The sequence below is a fragment of the Blennius ocellaris genome, assembly GCF_963422515.1.
Source record: "Blennius ocellaris genome assembly, chromosome: 16".
In the NCBI taxonomy this organism is placed as follows: Eukaryota; Metazoa; Chordata; class Actinopteri; order Blenniiformes; family Blenniidae; genus Blennius; species Blennius ocellaris.
This window is the reverse complement of record NC_137665.1, coordinates 545818-567319: the sequence shown is the minus strand read 5'-3', so window position 1 is coordinate 567319 and position 21502 is coordinate 545818. Positions and strand designations below refer to the sequence as shown.

The window sequence follows — 21502 nt, the reverse complement described above, 5'->3', positions numbered from 1 at the left end:
TCACTCTCCGCTGTCTTTGGCCTGGAAGGGAAGAATGAAACCAGGTGAGAGCTGGAGGTGAAGGAGGTTTGGTGTGACGCTGGAGGTGAAGGAGGTTTGGTGTGACGCTGGAGGTGAAGGAGGTTTGGTGTGACGCTGGAGGTGAAGGAGGTTTGGTGTGACGCTGGAGGTGAAGGAGGTTTGGTGTGACGCTGGAGGTGAAGGAGGTTTGGTGTGACGCTGGAGGTGAAGGAGGTTTGGTGTGACGCTGGAGGTGAAGGAGGTTTGGTGTGACGCTGGAGGTGAAGGAGGTTTGGTGTGACGCTGGAGGTGAAGGAGGTTTGGTGTGACGCTGGAGGTGAAGGAGGTTTGGTGTGACGCTGGAGGTGAAGGAGGGTTTGGTGTGACGCTGGAGGTGAAGGAGGTTTGGTGTGACGCTGGAGGTGAAGGAGGTTTGGTGTGACGCTGGAGGTGAAGGAGGTTTGGTGTGACGCTGGAGGTGAAGGAGGTTTGGTGTGACGCTGGAGGTGAAGGAGGTTTGGTGTGACAGTGGAGGTGAAGGAGGTTTGGTGTGACGCTGGAGGTGAAGGAGGTTTGGTGTGACGCTGGAGGTGAAGGAGGTTTGGTGTGACGCTGGAGGTGAAGGAGGTTTGGTGTGACAGTGGAGGTGAAGGAGGTTTGGTGTGACGCTGGAGGTGAAGGAGGTTTGGTGTGACAGTGGAGGTGAAGGAGGTTTGGTGTGACGCTGGAGGTGAAGGAGGTTTGGTGTGACAGTGGAGGTGAAGGAGGTTTGGTGTGACGCTGGAGGCTCACCTTCCCCAGGTCGCGACTCTTCACCCTCAGCTTGTTGATCTGGGACTCGGCTACGTCGGCTCGCTCCTCCGCCTCCTCCAGCTCGTGCTGCACCTTCCGCAGCTTGGTCAGGTGGGCGTTGGCCTGCTGCTCCTGGAAACAAACACCAGTCAGCCACCTGGGGGGGGGGGGGGGGGGGGGGGCGGAAGGTTCCAGAGGGACATGGACTCACGGCCTCTTCGGCCTGCCGCTTGTAGGCTTTGACCTTCAGCTGCAGTTTGTTGACGAGCTCCTGCAGCCTCGCCGACGTCTTCTTGTCCTCGTCGGACTGGACGTGTGACGAGGACAACAAACATCACCAGGGACGATTAGCGTCTGAAACTTTTCTCAAACCGAACGAGAGTCGAGGAAACGTCTTCCGAGACTCGAGGGATTCGTTTGCTTTGAGAAGTCTGAACTCCTCAGTGGAGAACCTCTGGACTCGTTCCTCAGCTCACCTGATACGTGACTCGTTCCTGGTACGTGACTCGTACCTGATACGTGAGCTCCTTGATCTTCCGCTCAAGCTTGCGAACTCCTTTCAGCGACTCGGAGCCGTGCCTCTGCTCGGCCTCCAGATCGTTCTCCAGCTCTCGTACCTGCAGACCCACGGTACTGTTCATACCGTCGACGCAATCAGTGGATATTATCAATAAATATCAAGACATTTATTTTTCTCTTTTATCATTTTTGCTTTTCTACTTTCTATTTACTTTCTTTCTTTTCTTTTCCTCTTTTTTCCATATTTTGTCTTCACTTCCTGTTTCCTGTTGACACTGACCACATGGTCTTGTGTTTCACTTCCTGTTTCCTCACCTGCATCTCGTCACCTGTCAACTCTCATTCACAGGAGCTTTGGATTCTTGGATGTTGATTTTGTCTTGTGGATTTTTGTACCTTTGACTCCAGGACAGATTTTTGTGTTTGAATTCTGGATTCTGATTCAGATAAAGGTTGTACACAAAAGTAAGTTTGAACTTTCTGGATTCTAAACTGTTGGATGTCTGCAGGTCAGTGTTTTATGAAACTCCAGCTTCATGTTTAACGTTGCCGTGTTTTTGTCAACTCCAGATACACCAGATCATTATCACCTTCAGATATTTACAACCTGATGATCAAAGACTTTCAATGAAAGGAAAAATGTAAGTGTGAGATTTTTTCTCTGATTCACAGAAACGTCACAGTTTGACATGATTGTAAACGTGTTCCGGTTCCGTTGGTCGAAGCGTTCAGGTTCTGACAACGTGTGACTTGTGTAGGGTTCGTCTGACCGCACGTTCTACAATCTGTTCTACACGTTCTACAATCTGTTCTACACGTTCTACAATCTGTTCTACACGTTCTACAATATGTTCTACACATTCTACCATCTGTTCTACACGTTCTACAATCTGTTCTACACGTTCTACAATCTGTTCTACACGTTCTACAATCTGTTCTACACGTTCTACAATATGTTCTACACGTTCTACAATATGTTCTACACATTCTACCATCTGTTCTACACGTTCTACAATCTGTTCTACACGTTCTACAATCTGTTCTACACATTCTACCATCTGTTCTACACGTTCTACAATCTGTTCTACACGTTCTACCATCTGTTCTACACGTTCTACCATCTGTTCTACACGTTCTACAATCTGTTCTACACGTTCTACCATCTGTTCTACACGTTCTACTATCTGTTCTACACGTTCTACAATCTGTTCTACACGTTCTACAATCTGTTCTACACGTTCTACAATCTGTTCTACACGTTCTACCATCTGTTGACGGTACGGGGCAACACAGTGAGCGTATATTTGACCATACGTTTAGGGTCCCTGCTCCTCCTCCTGCTCCTCCTCCCCCTCCTCCTCCTCCTCCTCTCACCCTGGCCTCCAGCTTCTGCAGCTGCTTCTTCCCTCCCTTCATGGCGAGGTTCTCCGCCTCGTCCAGGCGGTGCTGCAGGTCCTTCACCGTGGCCTCCAGGTTCTTCTTCATCCTCTCCAGGTGAGCGCTGGTGTCCTGCTCCTTCCTCAGCTCCTCCGCCATCATGGCCGCCTGCGCAGAGACGCCTGTCAAACAGCTGAGCCGTCTCTGTGACTCGGACTGGAGCCGGGAGACTTCCGGACTGACGTCGGTGATGGCCTTCTTGGCTCTCTCCTCAGCGTTCCTGGCTGCCTGGACGCCGTCGTCCATCTGGTTCTGGACCTGGTTCAGGTCGGCCTCCAGCTTTTTGCGGCTGTTGAGCAGGCTGGTGTTCTGAAAGAGAGGAAATGATCTGTCCACGCTTTAGGGTTCAATCCACCACCTTCTGCACTTCTCGTCTTCTAATTCAGCTTTTTACTGTGAAGGTCGACGTCTGTTGGGAAAGTTTCCAAACACTCAGACTTGCTGCTAAAACGTGAACGTTGCAGTCTGCTAAGAGGGGAACCTAGCTACTGTCTCAGGTTCTTACTCCGCTGGGACTTGGGTGTTCTTTTTTTACTTTGAGCTGCAAACACATAGATTTACTGACGATGGACTGACAGTGTTTCATTGTCCTGGTGGCCACGGTGACTACCAGTTCTGCACATGCTCAGTAGAGACAATCAGAGCAACGTTTCCTCTGTTGTGTCTTGACTTCCAGTCCTTCTTCTCCTGGGACTTGGTAGTTTTATTTTGACAGGCACCGTAATAATAATCCAACTTGGTGGTCTGTCCACTAGAATGTCCGTGTCCTCCTGTTATTAGTGTGTGTGTGTGTGTGTGTGTGTGTGTGTGTGTGTGTGTGTGTGTGTGTGTGTGTGTGTGTGTGTGTGTGTGTGTGTGTGTGTGTGTGTGTGTGTGTGTGTGTGTGTGTGTGTGTGTGTGTGTGTGTGTGTGTGTGTGTGTGTGTGTGTTACAAACAGGCCCAACATGAACTCTACATAGTTTCTGTAGAGGAACATTGTTTTCAAGGCGAAACTCTTCTGATGCAGTTTGACTGTGTCTGTCGTCTCCAGGCGCCTTGCAGACCTTCCTGCCCTACCTGAGGTATTCCAGGTGTGGATTGTGGGGTTTGAACCTGCGAGTGCAGCAGCTGGACTCTCTCGCCGGCGTCCAGCAGCTCCTGCTCGGCCAGCTTGCGGCTCCTGTCGGTTTGCTCCAGAGCGGCCCGGACCTCCTCCGTCTCGGCCTGCAGCAGGTTGCTCCGGCGCTCGGACACGCCCACCTGCTCCTTCATGTCGTCGCCGCTCCCGAGGGCGTCGTCCAGGTGGATCTGGACCTCCTGGTGGACCGGAGAACACAAAGCCCTCAGGACCGGGGTGTGAAGGGAGGGAACTCTGCTCCGCCTCTGCCGCCGTGGTGTCCGACCTTCAGCTGAACCTGCAGGTTCCTCAGCTGCTTCTGGGCCTCGGCCGCCTGCCGGTGGGCGTGGCCCAGCTGGACCTCCATCTCGTTCAGGTCTCCCTCCATCTTCTTCTTCACCCTCAGGGCGTCGTTCCTGCTCCGGACCTCAGCGTCCAGATTGCTCTGCAGGACGTCGACGATCCGCTGGCTGTTCCTCTTCAGCTGGTCCATCTCCTCGTCCTTCTCCGCCGCCCTCCGGTCCACCTCAGACTTCACCTGGTTCAGCTCCAGCTGCACTCGAAGGATTTTGGACTCGCCGTGCTCCAGAGAGGCCTGAAGATGAAAAGGGAACAAGCAGTGGTCGTGACGAGAGCCGCCATGGGCCAAACTCTCATCTTGAAAAGCGATTGCGTTCACCTCTGCTTCTTCTAGCGCCGTCTGCGCCTCCAGCTTCTCCTGCTCCGCCTGTTTCTTGGACTTGTCCAGCTCGTGGACGGTCCTTCCTGTCTCTCCCAGCTGCTCAGTGAGATCCACGATTTCCTCTGCAATCAGAACAACATCACATCCTCTTTGACCGTTACCAGAACATTGTCATCAAAGACGGAGACGGTGGGTTCCAGACAGACGTTGGAGGTTCTTGTTTTCCCGTTTGAGGGTCTCCAGCTGCTCCAGACATTCCTCCAAGGTGTTCTTCATCTTGAAGTTCTCGGTTCCCAGCGATCGCACCTCTTTCAGGGAGGACTCCAGCTCCGCCTGACCCTCCTCGTGTTTCTGCTTCCATTCAGCTAAAACCTGAAGACGGAACCACACGGATCCTGTCAGACAAACCGTTCTGCAGAACATCACAGTGACCAGTCAGCTTTATGACTATTAGTTGATTTGTATTTGTCACAGTCAACAGATCTTGCTGAATGACTTTGCTCAGACCTTGTCAAAGGTCCTCTGTTTCTTGTCCAGTGCTGCAGCGGCAGCGTTGGACCTCTCCATGTCCATCATCAGGTCCTCCACCTCGCCCTGCAGCCGCTGCTTGGTCTTCTCCAGAGAGGAACACTTGGAGTTGACCGCCTCCACAGCTTCCTCTGCGTCCTGCAGCCGCAGAGCCAGCTTCTTCCTGCGGAGACGGCAGGTGAGGAGGTAAGAGGGGAGGAGCTTCACGAAGATGTTGTGGAGGTCGGCTCCTCACTTGGCCTCCTCCAGCTCCTCGGTGCGCTGGATGGCGTCCGTCTCGTACTTGTTCCTCCACAGCGCCACCTCGGCGTTGGCCTTGGAGAGGCAGCGCTGCAGCTCGGCCTTGGCCTCCTGCTCCTCCTCGTACTGCTCCCGCAGGAGGTCGCCGTCGTGACGGGACGACTGCAGCCCATGAGCCAGGGCGTTCTTGGCCTGAACACAACGGACGCTCCCTTCAAACACCGTCGGCTCTCAGACGTCTCCATCCTCCGTCAGATTTCTACCTTCACTTCCTCTTCGTGGAGCCTCTTCAGCTCCTCCATCTGCTGAAGGAAGGCCTGCTTTCCCCGGGTCAGCTGGGTCATCACGGACTCCTTCTCCTCCAGCTGCCGACACATCTCCGCTGGAGGATCGACGGAAAGGTCATTACAGGCTCTCCAGGCGTCGCCGCAGCAGCTTGAGGAGCGGCGTCCTCACCGTTCTCCGTCTGCAGCCGGGCTCTGTGGCCCGACAGGTCGTTGGCGAGCCGCTGGAGCTCCTCCTCTTTCGTCTTCACCTCGTTCAGTTGGTCTTCCAGCGAACGGCACATTTTCTCCAGGTTGATCTGCAAAAGTGGGAAAAACAATCACTTGCAAGTATTTGAGCCGATACTGGGGCACAATTTTCCCAATAATCTGGATTATTTTGCAGTATTTGTTCCGTTTACTTATCAGAAATGGGTAAAGCGGATCATATTGATCCACTGAATAAACACATCTTACTGCTTTCTCTCACTTTTCTTAAAGTTTTAGTAATGTATGACTAAAATGCCAGTTACGTAATTGACATGTATTACGAGCTATTATTGTATTACTGGTTCCTACATGCTAGACTTGTTAGGAAGAGTCATCTGTGGGATGTGCGTCCCAGATAATTCTTCTGTGAACTCCTCAGGAGCTCCAGAAACCTCGTAGTCAGTTCTGTGTGTGGAAATAGCAGCCGTGTCATGCAAGTCGTTTTTTTTTACTGCAATGGAGTATCAAATATCATGTCAGTACTCGGTATTGTCGAGTGGCTAAAGGTTAGTACTGGTATCGGTACTCGGTATCGGCGAGTAACTAAAGATTAGTACTGGAATCGGGACTCGGTAGCGGTACTCGGTAGCGGTACTCGGTAGCGGTACTCGGTATCGGTACTCGGTATCGGTACTCTGTATCGGCGAGTAACTAAAGGTTAGTACTGGTATCGGTATTCGATATCGGCGAGTAACTAAAGGTTAGTACTGGTACCAGTACTTGGTATCGGTACTCTGCATCGGCGAGTAACTAAAGGTTAGTACTGGTACCAGTATTTGGTATCGGTACTCTGTATTGGCGAGTAACTAAAGGTTAGTACTGGAATCTGTACTTGGTAGCGGTACTCGGTGTCGGTACTCTGTATCGGCGAGTAACTAAAGGTTAGTACTGGTATCGGTATTCGATATCGGCGAGTAACTAAAGGTTAGTACTGATACCGGTACTCAGTATCGGTACTCTGTATCGGCGAGTAACTAAAGGTTAGTACTGGTATTGGTATTCGATATCGGCGAGTAGCTAAAGGTTAGTACTGGTACCGGTACTCAGTATCGGTACTCTGTATCGGCGAGTAACTAAAGGTTAGTACTGGTATTGGTATTCGATATCGGCGAGTAGCTAAAGGTTTGTACTGGTATCGGTATTCGATATCGACGAGTAACTAAAGGTTAGTACTGGTATCGGTATTCGATATCGGCGAGTAACTAAAGGTTAGTACTGGTATCGGTATTCGATATCGGCGAGTAACTAAAGGTTAGTACTGGTACCGGTACTCTGTAGCGGTACTCTGTAGCGGTACTCGGTAGCGGTACTCTGTATCGGTACTCTGTATCGGCGAGTAACTAAAGGTTAGTACTGGTATCGGTATTCGATATCGGCGAGTAACTAAAGGTTAGTACTGGTATCGGTACTCGGTATCGGCGAGTAACTAAAGATTAGTACTGGAATCGGGACTCGGTAGCGGTACTCGGTATCGGTACTCGGTATCGGTACTCTGTATCGGCGAGTAACTAAAGGTTAGTACTGGTATCGGTATTCGATATCGGCGAGTAACTAAAGGTTAGTACTGGTACCAGTACTTGGTATCGGTACTCTGTATTGGCGAGTAACTAAAGGTTAGTACTGGTACCAGTACTTGGTATCGGTACTCTGTATTGGCGAGTAACTAAAGGTTTGTACTGGTATCGGTACTCGGTATCGGCGCGTGGCTCCAGGTTAGTTTTCCACTATCGCTGATGGGTCCGGGAGGTGGAGGTTCTCCACCTTGGCCTTGGCCAGACTCTCCACGTTGCTCGCCATGTCGTCGACCTCCATCTTCAGCTCGCTCTTCTCCTTCTCCAGCTTCTGCTTCACCCTCTGCAGGTTGTCGATCTGCTCTCCGAGCTCCGCCGTGCAGTCGCCCTGCTTCTTGCGCAGCGCGGCGGTCGTGGCGTCGTGCTGCAGCGTGGACTCCTCCAGGTCGCGCCGCAGCTTCAGGAACTCCGCCTCGCGCTTCTTGTTCATCTCCAGCTGGGCGGCGGTGGCGCCGCCGGCCTCCTCCAGCCGCTCGCTGATCTCCTCCAGCTCCCGGGCCAGGTCGGACCGCTGCTTCTCCACCTTGGCCCGGGCCGAGCGCTCCGCCTCCATCTCCTCCTCCAGCTCCTCGGTCCGGGCCTGTGGACGAGGAAATACTTCATGTTGGTCAGAGTGCAACAATTTCAATCTAAATCCTTATTATGAACTTAACGGATTCAGTTCAGATTATAGAGCATCTTCCTCCCGCTACTTGTATTTCAGCTGCCGTCAGATTAAAGCCGTTTTCCACGATAAATAATTCCTGGTTGGCGGAATCACCAGGTATTCTCTCTGATGGGACCTTCACCCCCACTGGTCCTCAGAGGAACGCTGAACCAGGTCAGGCTCTGAGCCACTCGGCCGGCAGGATTTCGTTCAGCGTGAACCTGATGGACGTGTGACGTCCGTGTGATGACAGTGACACTCCGATCACCTCTCAACCTCGGAGACCCCCTGGTGAGAACGAGGTCTGCAGGGTGCTTGGCTGCCCCCTGCTGGACTGGAGGCCAGCCTCTGCAGTTCGGAGCCATTTTGAGCATCTGAGTGATTCAGCTCCTCCCCGTCCCCCCAAAGTGAAGATCTAGTGTTTGTGCTCAGGGTTCTAACCAAGCTGCTCCTGGTCCGATTTAGAGTCTCAACATGGTTCAAAGAGTTTCTTTGGTATTAAAGTCCAACATTTCACACTTATGGAGATTAATTCCATCCTGAAACCGTGAGTGAGTTTCACCTGGAGCTCTTTAATTTTCTTCTGCAGCTGACCACCAAGAGCCTGTTCGTCTTCCGTCTTCGTCTGCAGCTGCGACACTTCAAAGTCTTTCCTGTAGAAAAGAGCAAATAAAGGGAGGCTTTATGACGGAAGAGGGACGACCTCAAAGCTCCTCCACTGTCGAACCGTCCCAAACATGTCCGTTGGAGCTGCAGGAGGAAACGTCTCCTTACTTCTTGAGCTTTTCGTCCAACTGCTGCTTGTCGTTCTCCAGGTCCATCAGGGACTCCTGGGCCAGCTTCAGGTCTCCCTCCAGCTTCCTCTTGACTCGCTCCAGGTCCATGCGGATCTTCTTCTCCTGCTCCAGGGAACCTTCCAGCTGCAAAGCCCCAGAGCGCAGAGTCAACCCAGACCTCCAGGGCGCTCAGGGGGGCCCCGGCTCCCGGGGCCCTCCAGGGCCCTCCAGGGTGCTCAGGGGGCCCCCGGCTCCCGGGGCAGAACTCACGTCGTCCACCTGCTGCTCCAGCTTGGACTTGGCTTTGGTCAGAGAGTTGACCTTGTCCTCCTCGGCCTGGAGGTCGTCCAGCGTCTGCTGCTGAGCCTCCTGCAGGGCCTTCTTCTCCTTGGTCAGCTTGGCCAGGTTCTCGTCCTGACTCATGATCTCCTCCGTCAGGTTCTTGACCTGGATCCGGAGCAGACGGAGGAGCCGGTGTGAAACCCCTCCACCCCTCCACTTCTCCACCCCTCCACCCAGCCACCCCTCCACCCCTCCACTCCTCCACCCCTCAACCCAGCCACCTCTCCACCCCTCCACCTCTCCACCGCTCCACTCCTCCACCCCTCCACTTGGCCGTCACTCCACCCGGCCACCCCTCCACCCGGCCGTCGCTCCACCCGGCCACCCCTCCACCCCGCCGTCGCCCCACCTGGCCACCCCTCCACCCGGCCGTCGCTCCACCCGGCCACCTCTCCACCCGGCCGTCGCTCTATCCGGCCACCCCTCCACCCGGCCGTTGCTCCACCCGGCCACCCCTCCACCCGGCCGTCGCTCCACCCGGCCACCCATCCACCCAGCCACCCCTCCACCCCTCCACCCGGCTGTCGCTCCACCCGGCCACCCATCCACCCCTCCACCCAGCTGTCGCTCCACCCGGCCACCCAGCCACCCCTCCACCCGGCTGTCGCTCCACCCGGCCACCCCTCCACCCCTCCACCCGGCTGTCGCTCCACCCGGCCACCCCTCCACCCCTCCACCCGGCCGTCACTCCACCCGGCCACCCCTCCACCCGGCCACCCCTCCACCCCTCCACCCGGCCGTCGCTCCACCGCAGCCTTCAGTCACCTTGTTCTCCAGAGCGTGTTTCTCCTTCTCCACCTTGGCGAGCGTGATCTCCAGGTCGTCGATGTCCCTCTTCAGCTCGGAGCACTCGTCCTCCAGCTTCCTCTTCTTGGCGGTCAGCTCGGCGTTCACCTCCTCCTCGTCCTCCAGCCGCTCCGTCACCTCCTTCAGCTTGGCCTCCAGCTGGATCTTGCTCTTGATGAGTCCTTCACATCGCTCCTCGGCGTCCTGCAGGTTGTCGGCCTCCTGACGTCAAACGACCAGCAGATCGATCAGTGACGGCCGGTTATACATTTCTTATGTCTTTATGCTCATTATTATTGAATTTTAGAAAATGTTAACTTCATTTAAATACAGTGCGTTTATAGATTAATGGAGTATAAACTTCATCAGGGTTTGTTCACTTGTTTGAGGTAGGAGACGCGAGCCGAGGTGCGAGGCGCGAGACGCGGAGGTAGGAGACGCGAGCGGAGGTAGGAGACGTGCTTCACGTGTTCGGTCGCTCACCGCCTGGACTTGAAGCTGCAGGTCGTTCTTCTCCTGCACCACGGAAACCATTTTCTCCTCCAGCTCCTTCCTGCGGTTCTCCGACTTGGACAAGTCGTCCTTCAGCTTGTTGAAGTCCACCTTCATCTGGGCCATCTCCTTCTCCGCCTCGGCGCTCTTCAGCAGAGGCTTGAGCTTAAAGTACAGCTTCATCCACGGCCAGTGCTTGACGTTCATGAAGGAGCGGAAGTTGTACTGGACGGTGTAGATGGCCTCTCTGTGGAGAACAACGGGGGTTGGTGTGAAGCTGCATCGACACCAGGAGACGTCACAGTTCTAGCTACTGCTCCTGAAAACCCCATTTTCATGAATGGAAAATTGAAGCTGTGTTTACTTTCTGGCCACCATCTTCTGGTACTCCACCCGGATGAGGTGACCCCGACAGAGTGCCTGGGTGGACATCACGACCTGAGCCAGGCGCTCGTCCCTCATCTCCTCCAGAGCGCCCAGCAAGCCGGCTTTGAAGAACACCTGAGGAGGAGAAGAGTCCATGCATTTGACAACAACCCCCCTTTACAGCCGTCTGGGAGGTGCTGAACCACCTTGGTGTGTCCGAACTTGTACTGGGTGTGATCCACGTCGATGGAGCCCAGCAGCTTCTCCGCAGCTTTCTTGTTGTCCATGAACTGGCCCTCGGGGACGGCGCTGGCGTTCAGGATCCGGTACCTGTGGCGGGATTTCAACCTCTGGGGTGAAACCAGGACAGGTCAAGTGCTGAATGTGGGACTTCTAATCACCTCTGCTTGAAGTCCCCATAGAGGATCCTGCTGGGGAAGCCCTTCCTGCAGATCCGGATTCCTTCCAGGACGCCGTTGCAGCGCAGCTGGTGGATCACCAGGTGATTCTCCATGGCACCTGTGAGCAAGGCAGCAGTTGTTACCTTCGCCAACAACAGTTCTGGCTTCGTCTGCCTGTGTTTAGTCATTGGTTTGTATGTGTTTGACCAACTGTTTGCAAAAACTACTTGCCTGAATTACATGAACATGAATGTTCAGGATGATTTGTCCTCATCCAAGGATCAATCAACTAGATTTGGGGACGTTGTCCCAGAATAGACAACGGCGATGGAATAGCTAAGAGTTTCTGAATAAATCACAAAAAATTGTGGAAAAAATGTCCGGATGGAAGTGGCACCTCATGGAGATCAAAGGAGATCAGCGTCTGTTGCTATGGAGACGCTCAGTGGTTCACAGAGTGACGTAGCTACCCGACAGGCTAGCTAATGTGAGCTAATGGCTATCATCCCGGCGATGCTAACTCGGTTCCGCAAACCAATGTGGCGTTGGCGATGGGCCAGCACTCTACCGTGATAGCTCAAGTTCTCATAGTCACTGTAGACTTCCAGCTGTTTGTACGTCTGGATGAGCAGGAGGCCGAGGATCACCTGGTGTTTTGGTCTCGTTTGGTATCAGACAGCGGACAAAGTGTGGGTGAGTCGTTCTCAGGTTGGTCATGAGCTTCCCAAGATTCTCCTGGAGGGAAAATGAACACATGAATGGTCAAACTGTTTGAGATGGTCTGACTGGATTCTCAGCTGAATGGAAATGATTGTATCAGTGTCATCTAATGGAGATGTGACAAGCTTTACATGATTCACATTCATTCAGTCACTCACACACCACTAGAGGTCACTGCTGAGCTTTTTACACCATTAAAAGTTGTAATTTGGCCCAAAGGAACAAAACGAATGACGAGCCACTTCTTTACCAAACCATCTGGTTTCTAGGACTCAAGAATAGCTAGAATTCAACGTTGGAAAAAGCTTTTCAGATTGATAGTGATTGATACGAGGATCTCCAGTATCTACTGACGGGGATGATAGTTTCTTACCCTGAAGAGTGCCGACACCGTCTGGAAGGAGGCGCCCTTCTTCTTGGCTCCTTTCTTGGCTCCTGCAGGAGCTTCTGCACAGACGACACCAGTTCAACTGCAGCTCGGCACCATCATCCACCCAGACGACGGGCAAAACGGAACAGAAGCAAGCAGGAAGCCTGTCGTACCATCTGATCCGGAGAAGCTGGCGTACAACATGGCCAGCACCTTGACGGAGGACTTCTGGTAGAGCTGCACCACCGACTCGTTCAGAGGGTCTTTGTTCTTGTCCAGCCAGCCGCTGACGTTGTAGTCCACGTTCCCGGCGTAGTGCACCAGGGAGAAGTGAGCCTCCGGCTTCCCCTTCACCGCCTTGGGCTTCAGGAAGCAGCTGGTCTTCCCCACATGCTGGTCGTACAGCTTGTTCTTGAAGGACGTGTCTGTGGATTTGGGGAACATGCACTCCTCCTCCAGGATGGAGAAGATCCCCATCGGCTTGGGAAATGAAGGTTATCGGTGACAATGAGCAGAATTCTCTTTCCCCCCCTCGGTTCATGTTTTTGGTCCGACGGTGTGTCCTACCTTCTCGATGAGCTCGATGCAGGCGGCCAGGTCCATCCCGAAGTCGATGAACTCCCAGGCGATGCCTTCCTTCTTGTACTCTTCCTGCTCCAGCACGAACATGTGGTGGTTGAAGAACTGCTGCAGCTTCTCGTTGGTGAAGTTGATGCAGAGCTGCTCCAGACTGTTGTACTGCAACGACAAGTCGTGAACAATCCGATAAATCCACGAGCTTTAAGGACGAATCCAAACTTGGAAGCATTTTACATCAAAGATTTCGAAGCCGGCGATGTCGAGGACGCCGATGAAATGTTGTCTGGACTGTTTGGTGTCCAGCTGCTGGTTGATTCGTAAAACCATCCACAGAAACATCTTCTCGTAGACGGACTTCGCCAAGGCGCCGATGGAGTTGTAGACCTGGCGGGGAGCAAAGTCTCTGATCAGATTTCCTTCAACTCTTGAGCTTCTTAACGGAAACGTATCCACTAAAAGTGGACTCTTTGATCGGCGCCCTCACCTGCTGGACGTTCTGTCCTTTGGTGACGTACTCGTTGCCGACCTTCACTCGGGGGTAGCAGAGGTTCTTCAGCAGGTCGGCGGAGTTCAGGCCCATCAGGTACGCCGCCTTATCAGCTTCTGCACACAAACCAAACAGGCTGTCTTTTCCTCTGGACTCATTTGTGCCTGGTGTCTATGAGCAAGGCACTCCGACGGACGGCCCTCACCCTCGGTGCCGTCCGGCTCCGCCTGCTCCTCCCGCTGCTTCTGCTTGAACTTCATGTTCCCATAATGCATCACGGCGCCGGTCAGCTTGTAGACGGACATCTTCTCTTCAGTGGTGAAGCCGAGGACGTCGAAGGCTTCCTGCGTAGCAAAGAAAGTCACAGTCCACACTTTCGCCTCGCAGGAAAATGATCCCTGGTTCGATTCCGGAGCTTTTCTTCCCAAAGAGAGGATTCTTTTAAATCCCAGTTTAACCAGCACGTCATGTGAAAACGCTTCCTTTATCTGGTTTTGTTACAGAACAGTTTCTCACTTAAACAATGGACTTTTATTTGTCTTTCTCCCTTTCGTCCTGTTCAGCAGCTCAGGAGAGCGACGGGGTGTGATTGAGAACTTTTCAGTGTCAGAAGAGAGATTGAGAATCTCCTGCTGTCGCCAGCTTCATTAGAAACTGTTGAAAAGAAGATGGAGGAAAATCAGATCAGAGGAAAACTCCAGGTTACCTGGATGATGTTTTTCTTCTGGAGACGATACGGCAGCATCGACATGTAGGGTCAGGACATTAATGTTAATGTCCAATGCTCAAATGGTTTATGTTCTTTTGTTGTGTACAACTGGAACTGAAAGAAGACCTTGGAGAGAAAACTGTCTTGGAGAATAAAAGCTTTCATCTTGTCAATCTAAGCCGGATTCATCCAGCTCTGGGTCGGTCCCATCAAGGCTGCATTCGGAGCCTCGTGTGTCACATTCAGCCTGGTGACCATCAGCCGGTCGGAGGATCAAAGAGAGATGAACTCACATCCGTCGCCATCAACTCCTCGGCGTCGTCGATGCTCTTGACGCTGATTTCTCCTTGACTCACGAAGGCGAAGTCGAAAGGGTTGGTGGTGATGAGGAGCAGATCTGGGAGGAAGGGAGGCCAGTTTAAAGTCTGAAAACCAAATCATGTCTGATGGAAGGAGGATTTGTCGTCTCACCGATGAGTTCGGGCTTCTTGTTGCAGGTGAGCTGGTAGAAGATGTGGTAACTTCTCTCGGCCGCCAGCTGGAACGTCACTCTGGACTTCTCCAGCAGGTCTTTCAGGAACACAGAGGTTAGAAGTCACTCAAGATCGGTACTTGTACTTGTACTCGTCCTTTAAAAAAGTGGAATTATTGCATCCCTTCTAGAAACTTACAGGTCTCGATGTCGGCGGACGCCAATTTCCCAGTCGCTCCAAAGTGAATCCGGATGAATTTCCCCTTTTTAGAAGGTGAAAATAGACGCCTGAGCACAAGTGCAGTGGTTCCCGCAGCAAGTCCTCGAATCGACGTCACGTTAAAGACTCACGAAGCGAGACGAGTTGTCGTTCCTCATCGTCTTGGCGTTGCCGAAGGCTTCCAGCAGCGGGTTGGCCTGGATGATCTGGTCCTCCAGGGTTCCCTGCAGACCAGCTCAAGTTCCAACGTGGCTCCCAACCAGACTTCAAGGTCTCACTCTCACCTTCATTTTACTGCTGGCCTCCTTCTTCTTGTCCGCCGGCACCGCGATCGTCGCAAAGTACTGAATGACACGTTTGGTGTTGACGGTTTTTCCTGCACCGGATTCTCCGCTGAGGAGAGACGGCCAAGGTGGCTTTAACAATTACAATTATTTCTCCACATTTTAACGTCTGCTAACGACTCACGTGATGAGGATGGACTGATTCTCTCGGTCTGAGGACACAAAACAGAATGTGAATCTTCTGTTTTTATCACAACCCTGTTGAGGTACAATGTTGAAGTTGTTGTTTTACGGTTAGTGAATGTCTGCTCATTGAACTATGTTAGCATTAGCATTAGCCCCAGCTCATGAGATGTTAGTCACAATATCACATAACGCTAATTTGCTCAAGGTAAAACGCAAAACTCATTTTCAGTGGATTTGACACTTTTTCATTTTCAGAGCAAGTTTCTTACTCTGTTAGCCAACTGGTCCCTTTAGCATGAACCCTTTGATGTGATATGAACCGCTTGGTAGAACAACATTTACATTTTTATATAGTGATTCAGATTATTGAGCATCTTCCTCCTCTAATCCAGATTATAGAGCATCTTCCTCCCGTGTCGTACCTGTGAGCATAAACTGGTAGGCGTTGTCGGACAGAGCGAAGATGTGAGGCGGGACCTCCATCCTCTTCTTGCCCCGGTAGGCCTGCACCACCTCGGGGTTGTAGACCGGCAGCCACTTGTAGGGGTTGACGGTGACGCAGAAGAGGCCGGAGTAGGTCTGGAGGACAAAAAGAGGTCACAACATGGACAATATGGGAACTTTTATCGGCGCTCGGTATCGACCAGCAGAACCACCGGCGCCATGCAGTCCAATCCACCAGAGTTTCTAATGGGACCAACGTGGAGCCCTCGGCTTCCCCTCCTGACTCACGTAGATCATCCAGGCGGCGTAGCGCTCCTTCAGGTTGAAGAGCACCGCCGGCTCGTTGAGGTGCGTCATCATCACCATGTCCTCGATCTTGTCGAACTTCGGAGGGTTCATGGGAAACACCTGATCCTCCCGGACCGTCAGCGTCTGGAGAGACGGAGACGGAAGCATCAGAGAAGAGAAGCAAGGAAACTGCAGGATGTTTTTCTACACTGATGAAGGAATCTCATCTGTCCGTCTCGTTCTGGAGTGTTTCTCCTGATTGGACTCCGTGTCTCCATCATGCTCAGTTCTTCAGTGTTCAGATTCACTGTGATTCTTCAGTCTTGTGTCTGTCAAACCTTCCCACCAGGCGTTCAGGCAGAAACTGTTGAATGGGTGGACTTTGAAATAGTTTCTCTCATCCTCTTATTAGTTTGTCATTTAATTCAATTGATGTAGTGAAATCCAATCATGTCAACATTTCAGAAATTAGATCATCATCTTGGAAAGGAAAATCCTGGTCTCTGCTTCAGCATCAGGACGAGTCAGAGAACTGAGACGTTGCTCGTTACTGGACACATGGAATGTAAGTCAGTTGTGAGTTGTGTACTCAAGCCAATCATTTGCTGTATTTTGGCTTAAGAACATGGATTTAGACAAAATTAGATGGTGACAAGTAGTGATGGACATTACACACATATTCGAGGCTTTGAGCATTTTGTCAGACGTCTTTTCCAAAGATTGACCGTCCAAATGACGTCTGGCTGCCTAAAGCCATGTCCTCCACACATTGGCCAGCCTGACGTCCTCCTGTCCACTCACTCTGTCGTCTTGTGTCTTGACGGTGACTCTCCCGTCCTCCCGGTCCTGGACTTCAGCCTTGACGTACATCTCTTTCTCCTCGGTGGCGAAACACGCCGTCTTGCCGTCGAACGGCCGGGACTGAGCCTCCGTCCTCTCGCGCTCAGACTTCCGGAGGAACTGAGCCGCCTCCCCGAACACCGCCATCTCCCCGTCCGTGCTCATCGTCTCTCCTGCATCAAACAGAAAACCAACCTCCGTCAGGAGCTCCCAGATGCTTCCGGTTGGATCCCGATGGAGTGGAGCTCACCTGGTTCACCTCGAGGATCCAAAGGCTGCAAGAAGTCGTCCTGCTGAAGGATCAATACCTTCCAGGAACAGCAGCGCTCCTTTTATATCCCTCCATTGTCGTTGGTGTGAAGCCTCCTTTCTCTACATGGGCATGACGGTGTGAGCGACACAAACTCAGAGGAGATGCAGGATTATTTTTAGCTTCATACACCTTAAACCAGGAGTGTCAAACACAGATTACTTCAGGGTCACATGCAGCCCAGTTTCATCTCCAGAGGACCGGACCGGTAAAATAGTGCCACAATGAAGATTTTATTCAAGTCTTTCTTTGTTGTGGAGTAGAAAATGAGATAAAAATGTTTATTTTCACAAAAATCAATCAATTACTGGAAGAAAAGGACTGTACTCGTGACCTCAAGCCCATTTTAATGAAACCTTCTGGTGCAAAATGTAGAGAAACGTCTGAACGGATAGAGATTTCCCTCAGCTTGAAAACGAGGTATCACTTGTGTTGCTACGTGGACCAGCAAGCGAGCTACGGATGTTTTTTTAGATTTTCTAGCTCGAGGTCTTTATGTGGAGCTCCAGCGGAGACCCATCCAAGATGGCGGCGTCACGTCAACAGGCGCCGATCGGCTGTGCAGCGTCTCATGTTTGTGTCTATGCTCATGATCGTGGGGAAACCTGGTTCTTATTGTCTTCCTACTGAGCATGTGCAGAACAACGGTTTACAGCAGCTGAGGGGCTCGTGACCAGTCGCTGCTGTCGCCCGGTTTTCTCTAATAAATAAGTTCATGTGGTAAAAATGCATAAAGATGGTTAGTTAATACATTAAAAGTGTTTTGCATAAGTTTGGAATTATTATTTGGGATTTTGGTAAAATTATATTGCTGAATAATACTACTTCCTGTTTTACTGCACAACTTCCGGTTTCCATGGACAACAAGAGGCAGGTGAGCTCCTGGTGCATCAATCTGCAGCGTTCCTCTGTGACTCACATCAAGCAGTATTTATTGGAAATGCTACGTTTTATAAAAATGAATGTAGTTTGTGTCGTATTCAGCTCTGTGTTGTCAGAACGTCTTATTTTAATCTGCAGTTTTCACCATCTGGAGAGGGAAATAAACGCCACAAAACGTCCTCCGAGCTCCGGCTCTTCTCCACCGGTTCCACCGATGACCCTGCAGCAGCGGCTCCACCCTTTCCCATCGACGCCCCGATTGGTGGCACAAAGTCTGGATTTTCGCCCGTTTTCACAGCAACTCATTTTGAAATAGTGTGAACGGGTCAACCCATGTGTGTCGCCCACACAGGCCGACCTGCAGTGACCCGGACCCAGACAGGAAGCCCCCTGGCTGCAGCGCCCCCCCCCCTCGGCCCAGGTCCAGGTCCGCAGCTCATTTTTAGCCCCCTTGTTATGGGAGCCGCCGCTGAACCGCGCTGTGAAGCTGCGAATTGGAAAAGCTCCTGCAGAGCTCCTCCTCAAAGCTTCGGGTTATTTATATGCCGCGTTACAAGGAAAGCGGCTGAATATTGTCCGTTCCGAGACCGAGGTGATTAGAGGCCGGACGCTCGCACAGCCTCAGATCCTCCGCCGGAGGATCGGAGGAGGCTCGCTTCGCTGCTTTTAGAGGGATTATTGGCACCAGCTGGTGTGGAAATGAAGGTCAAAGTCAGAGAGGCTGCAGTTGTTTTAACGGCGAGGCGGCGGAGACGGGCCAGGACAAACTGTGTGTGTGTGTGTGTGTGTGTGTGTGTGTGTGTGTGTGTGTGTGTGTGTGTGTGTGTCACCTCAGATACTCCGGCTGGTGGCTTTGAGTCACGTGACCATGAGGTCACGTCAAGGTGAAGAAGGTAACAGGATCCACGGTGGCCTGAAGGTTGATATCAGCTGCACATCAAAGTGCCTTTGAACTCTATGATGTCGCTTCCATTTCCCGCCAAAACGCTTTCCCACCAAAACACCAGTGGAAACGTAAACCTTTTAAATCAGCAATGGCTTCCTGGACGACAAAAATTAATATTCATCAGTGTTGTAAAGTAATCCATTACTTTCTTGACATGTGCACTGCAGTTATGTATACATACGTAACATTAACATTGGCCTGTACTGCTCACTACATCAGATTTTAGAGCATCTTCCTCCTGCTCATTGATGTAACTTTAAATATCTTCACCAAATGTTCATCCAGATGCTGTTGGTCTTCCCCGTCACACGTCGTCATGCTAGTGTTCATAATGTAAATATAAATATTTCAGATCAATTCGACGGTACAGATGTGAGATATCGTCTCTAAACGATCCAGACAAACCACAATCAGCCAATAATAACTACTGAAGTCTTCGTCGCACAGAAATGATGTGAATAAGGGAACATAAAACCAGAATCTCCACGGCGACTGGCTGTCGGAGAACAAAGTGGCTGAAATCAAAGGATTAAAAAAGGAAAATGAAGCTATTTTTACTTCGTTGTCTGTTTTTATGTTTTCTTTAATTGAGGATCAAATAGTCAGTGGAGGATAAAATCCAGTGGATTAAAAAGCAGAGCAGCTGCTTCCAGACAGACGATCCTCAAACGATCCAGTTCAGCTCCTGGAGACAAAAGACGACGTCTCACTTTTTCTTTTTGTTTTATTTTTTACTTTGATTCGGTGGATTCTGGTTTTGAAGAGTTTTCTCTGTAGAGACAAACGTCTTCATTCTGTTGGACACAGCCGGCCTGTCAGAGGCCAGGCGGTGGACAGAAGAGTCTCTGTTGTGTGTCTGTCCAGCTTTGTGTCCGTCCTGCAGCAGACGTCCAACCAAGACCCACTGAGAAGGAATCAAACCTCCAGATGTTTCACTGTCGCTACGATTCCAGACAGAAAGACGTCCGCTGTTCGTCCTGCAGACTGGCGGTGGACATGACGGAGACCTGATTGTCCCTCCTGTCCCTCCGTCTCAGTCGCTGGTTGAGGGACGACATGGTAGGACTTCCATTTTTAACGGTTTCCAGACGATGTGATGCTTTTTGTGTTTGCATGTGAACCAGAACACAGAGTTTAGAAATCCACGTCTCTGGATTCAGCAGCACGAGACGAGAAAACAGAGGCTCTTATTTTGAAACACAAAAACTCAGTTTTATATGTTTCAGTCTGTTATAGGATCTCTTTTCAAATACATGATGACAAGATTACATTTGTTTATTTCGAAACATCTGAATTTGTTGTTGAATCTGGTGTTGGCTTCAGTATTAGCATTCACAATAGCTTGAACATTAGCTTTAACATTAGCTTTAGCATTAGCTTTAGCATTAGCTGTGTTCATGGTTTTCTTATTTAATGTAACTTTTTTACATACTAGTAATAATAATAACAATAAGAAGAAGACATTTTACTTCTCAGCGCCTTGAAAAACATTCCAGGACCCGGTAGGAAACACCAGATGATAGAGCATCTTCCTCCTCTAATCCAGATGATAGAGCATCTTCCTCCTCTAATCCAGATGATAGAGCATCTTCCGAGGGTCTGGAAACCTTCTTTCTCGCCCCAGCAGGAGGTCAGAAGTGTCCGGCGCTCTGCCACAGTCTCATCAGTTTCAGAAAGTGGGCGCCATTGTAGAGCAGCTCTGGTTTCAGGGTGACGTTGTAGAGAGGGTGTTTAAACACCCTGGATTATAATCCAGGGTGTTTAAACACCCTGGATTATAATATAATAGAAGCAGTTGGAAGTGGTTCTCCAGGATCTTTCAGGCTTTATTATTCTATATTTATCCATGGAAATATAGCTGCTTTTGGCAGCTTTCTGCAGAACCAGGCCCGTGTGGAGGCTCAACCTGCAGAACCAGGCCCGTGTGGAGGCTCAACCTGCAGAACCAGGCCCGTGTGGAGGGTAAACCTGCAGAACCAGGCCCGTGTGGAGGCTCAACCTGCAGAACCAGGCCCGTGTGGAGGCTCAACCTGCAGGACCAGGCCCGTGTGGAGGGTAAACCTGCAGAACCAGGCCCGTGTGGAGGCTCAACCTGCAGGACCAGGCCCGTGTGGAGGCTCAACCTGCAGGACCAGGCCCGTGTGGAGGCTCAACCTGCAGAACCAGGCCCGTGTGGAGGCTCAACCTGCAGAACCAGGCCCGTGTGGAGGTTCAACCTGCAGAACCAGGCCCGTGTGGAGGCTCAACCTGCAGGACCAGGCCCGTGTGGAGGTTCAACCTGCAGAACCAGGCCCGTGTGGAGGGTAAACCTGCAGAACCAGGCCCGTGTGGAGGCTCAACCTGCAGAACCAGGCCCGTGTGGAGGTTCAACCTGCAGAACCAGGCCCGTGTGGAGGCTCAACCTGCAGGACCAGGCCCGTGTGGAGGCTCAACCTGCAGGACCAGGCCCGTGTGGAGGGTAAACCAGCAGGACCAGGCCCGTGTGGAGGCTCAACCTGCAGAACCAGGCCCGTGTGGAGGCTCAACCTGCAGGACCAGGCCCGTGTGGAGGCTCAAC

The 21502-nt window shown here is 51.6% G+C and overlaps 1 protein-coding gene and 1 pseudogene across 2 annotated transcripts; both read right to left on the bottom strand.

The window, feature by feature from the left end:
* LOC308141622 (myosin heavy chain, skeletal muscle-like) lies at positions 1 to 4233 on the bottom strand (the record flags this gene model as incomplete). The annotated part of the gene is made up of 7 exons (XM_080511829.1): positions 1 to 21; positions 724 to 924; positions 1004 to 1099; positions 1305 to 1409; positions 2686 to 3057; positions 3806 to 4045; positions 4132 to 4233. 7 exons carry the CDS (start codon positions 4231 to 4233, stop codon positions 1 to 3), a joined length of 1137 nt encoding a protein of 378 aa, XP_080367955.1.
* Positions 4234 to 4247: 14 nt separating this feature from the next.
* Positions 4248 to 16078, bottom strand: LOC308141592 (myosin-1B-like; annotated as a pseudogene). The gene is made up of 31 exons: positions 15968 to 16078; positions 15658 to 15814; positions 15234 to 15261; positions 15050 to 15158; positions 14897 to 14989; positions 14745 to 14808; positions 14545 to 14643; positions 14367 to 14470; positions 13570 to 13708; positions 13362 to 13480; positions 13112 to 13261; positions 12866 to 13036; positions 12472 to 12778; positions 12302 to 12363; positions 11856 to 11943; positions 11209 to 11326; positions 11014 to 11137; positions 10806 to 10942; positions 10433 to 10688; positions 9929 to 10171; positions 9092 to 9268; positions 8820 to 8965; positions 8608 to 8698; positions 7590 to 7979; positions 5752 to 5878; positions 5559 to 5677; positions 5291 to 5487; positions 5035 to 5218; positions 4734 to 4899; positions 4525 to 4649; positions 4248 to 4440 (listed from the first exon to the last, which is right to left on the bottom strand). The product of its transcript is annotated as a myosin-1B-like (transcript).
* Between the last annotated feature and the right edge of the window lie 5424 nt (positions 16079 to 21502).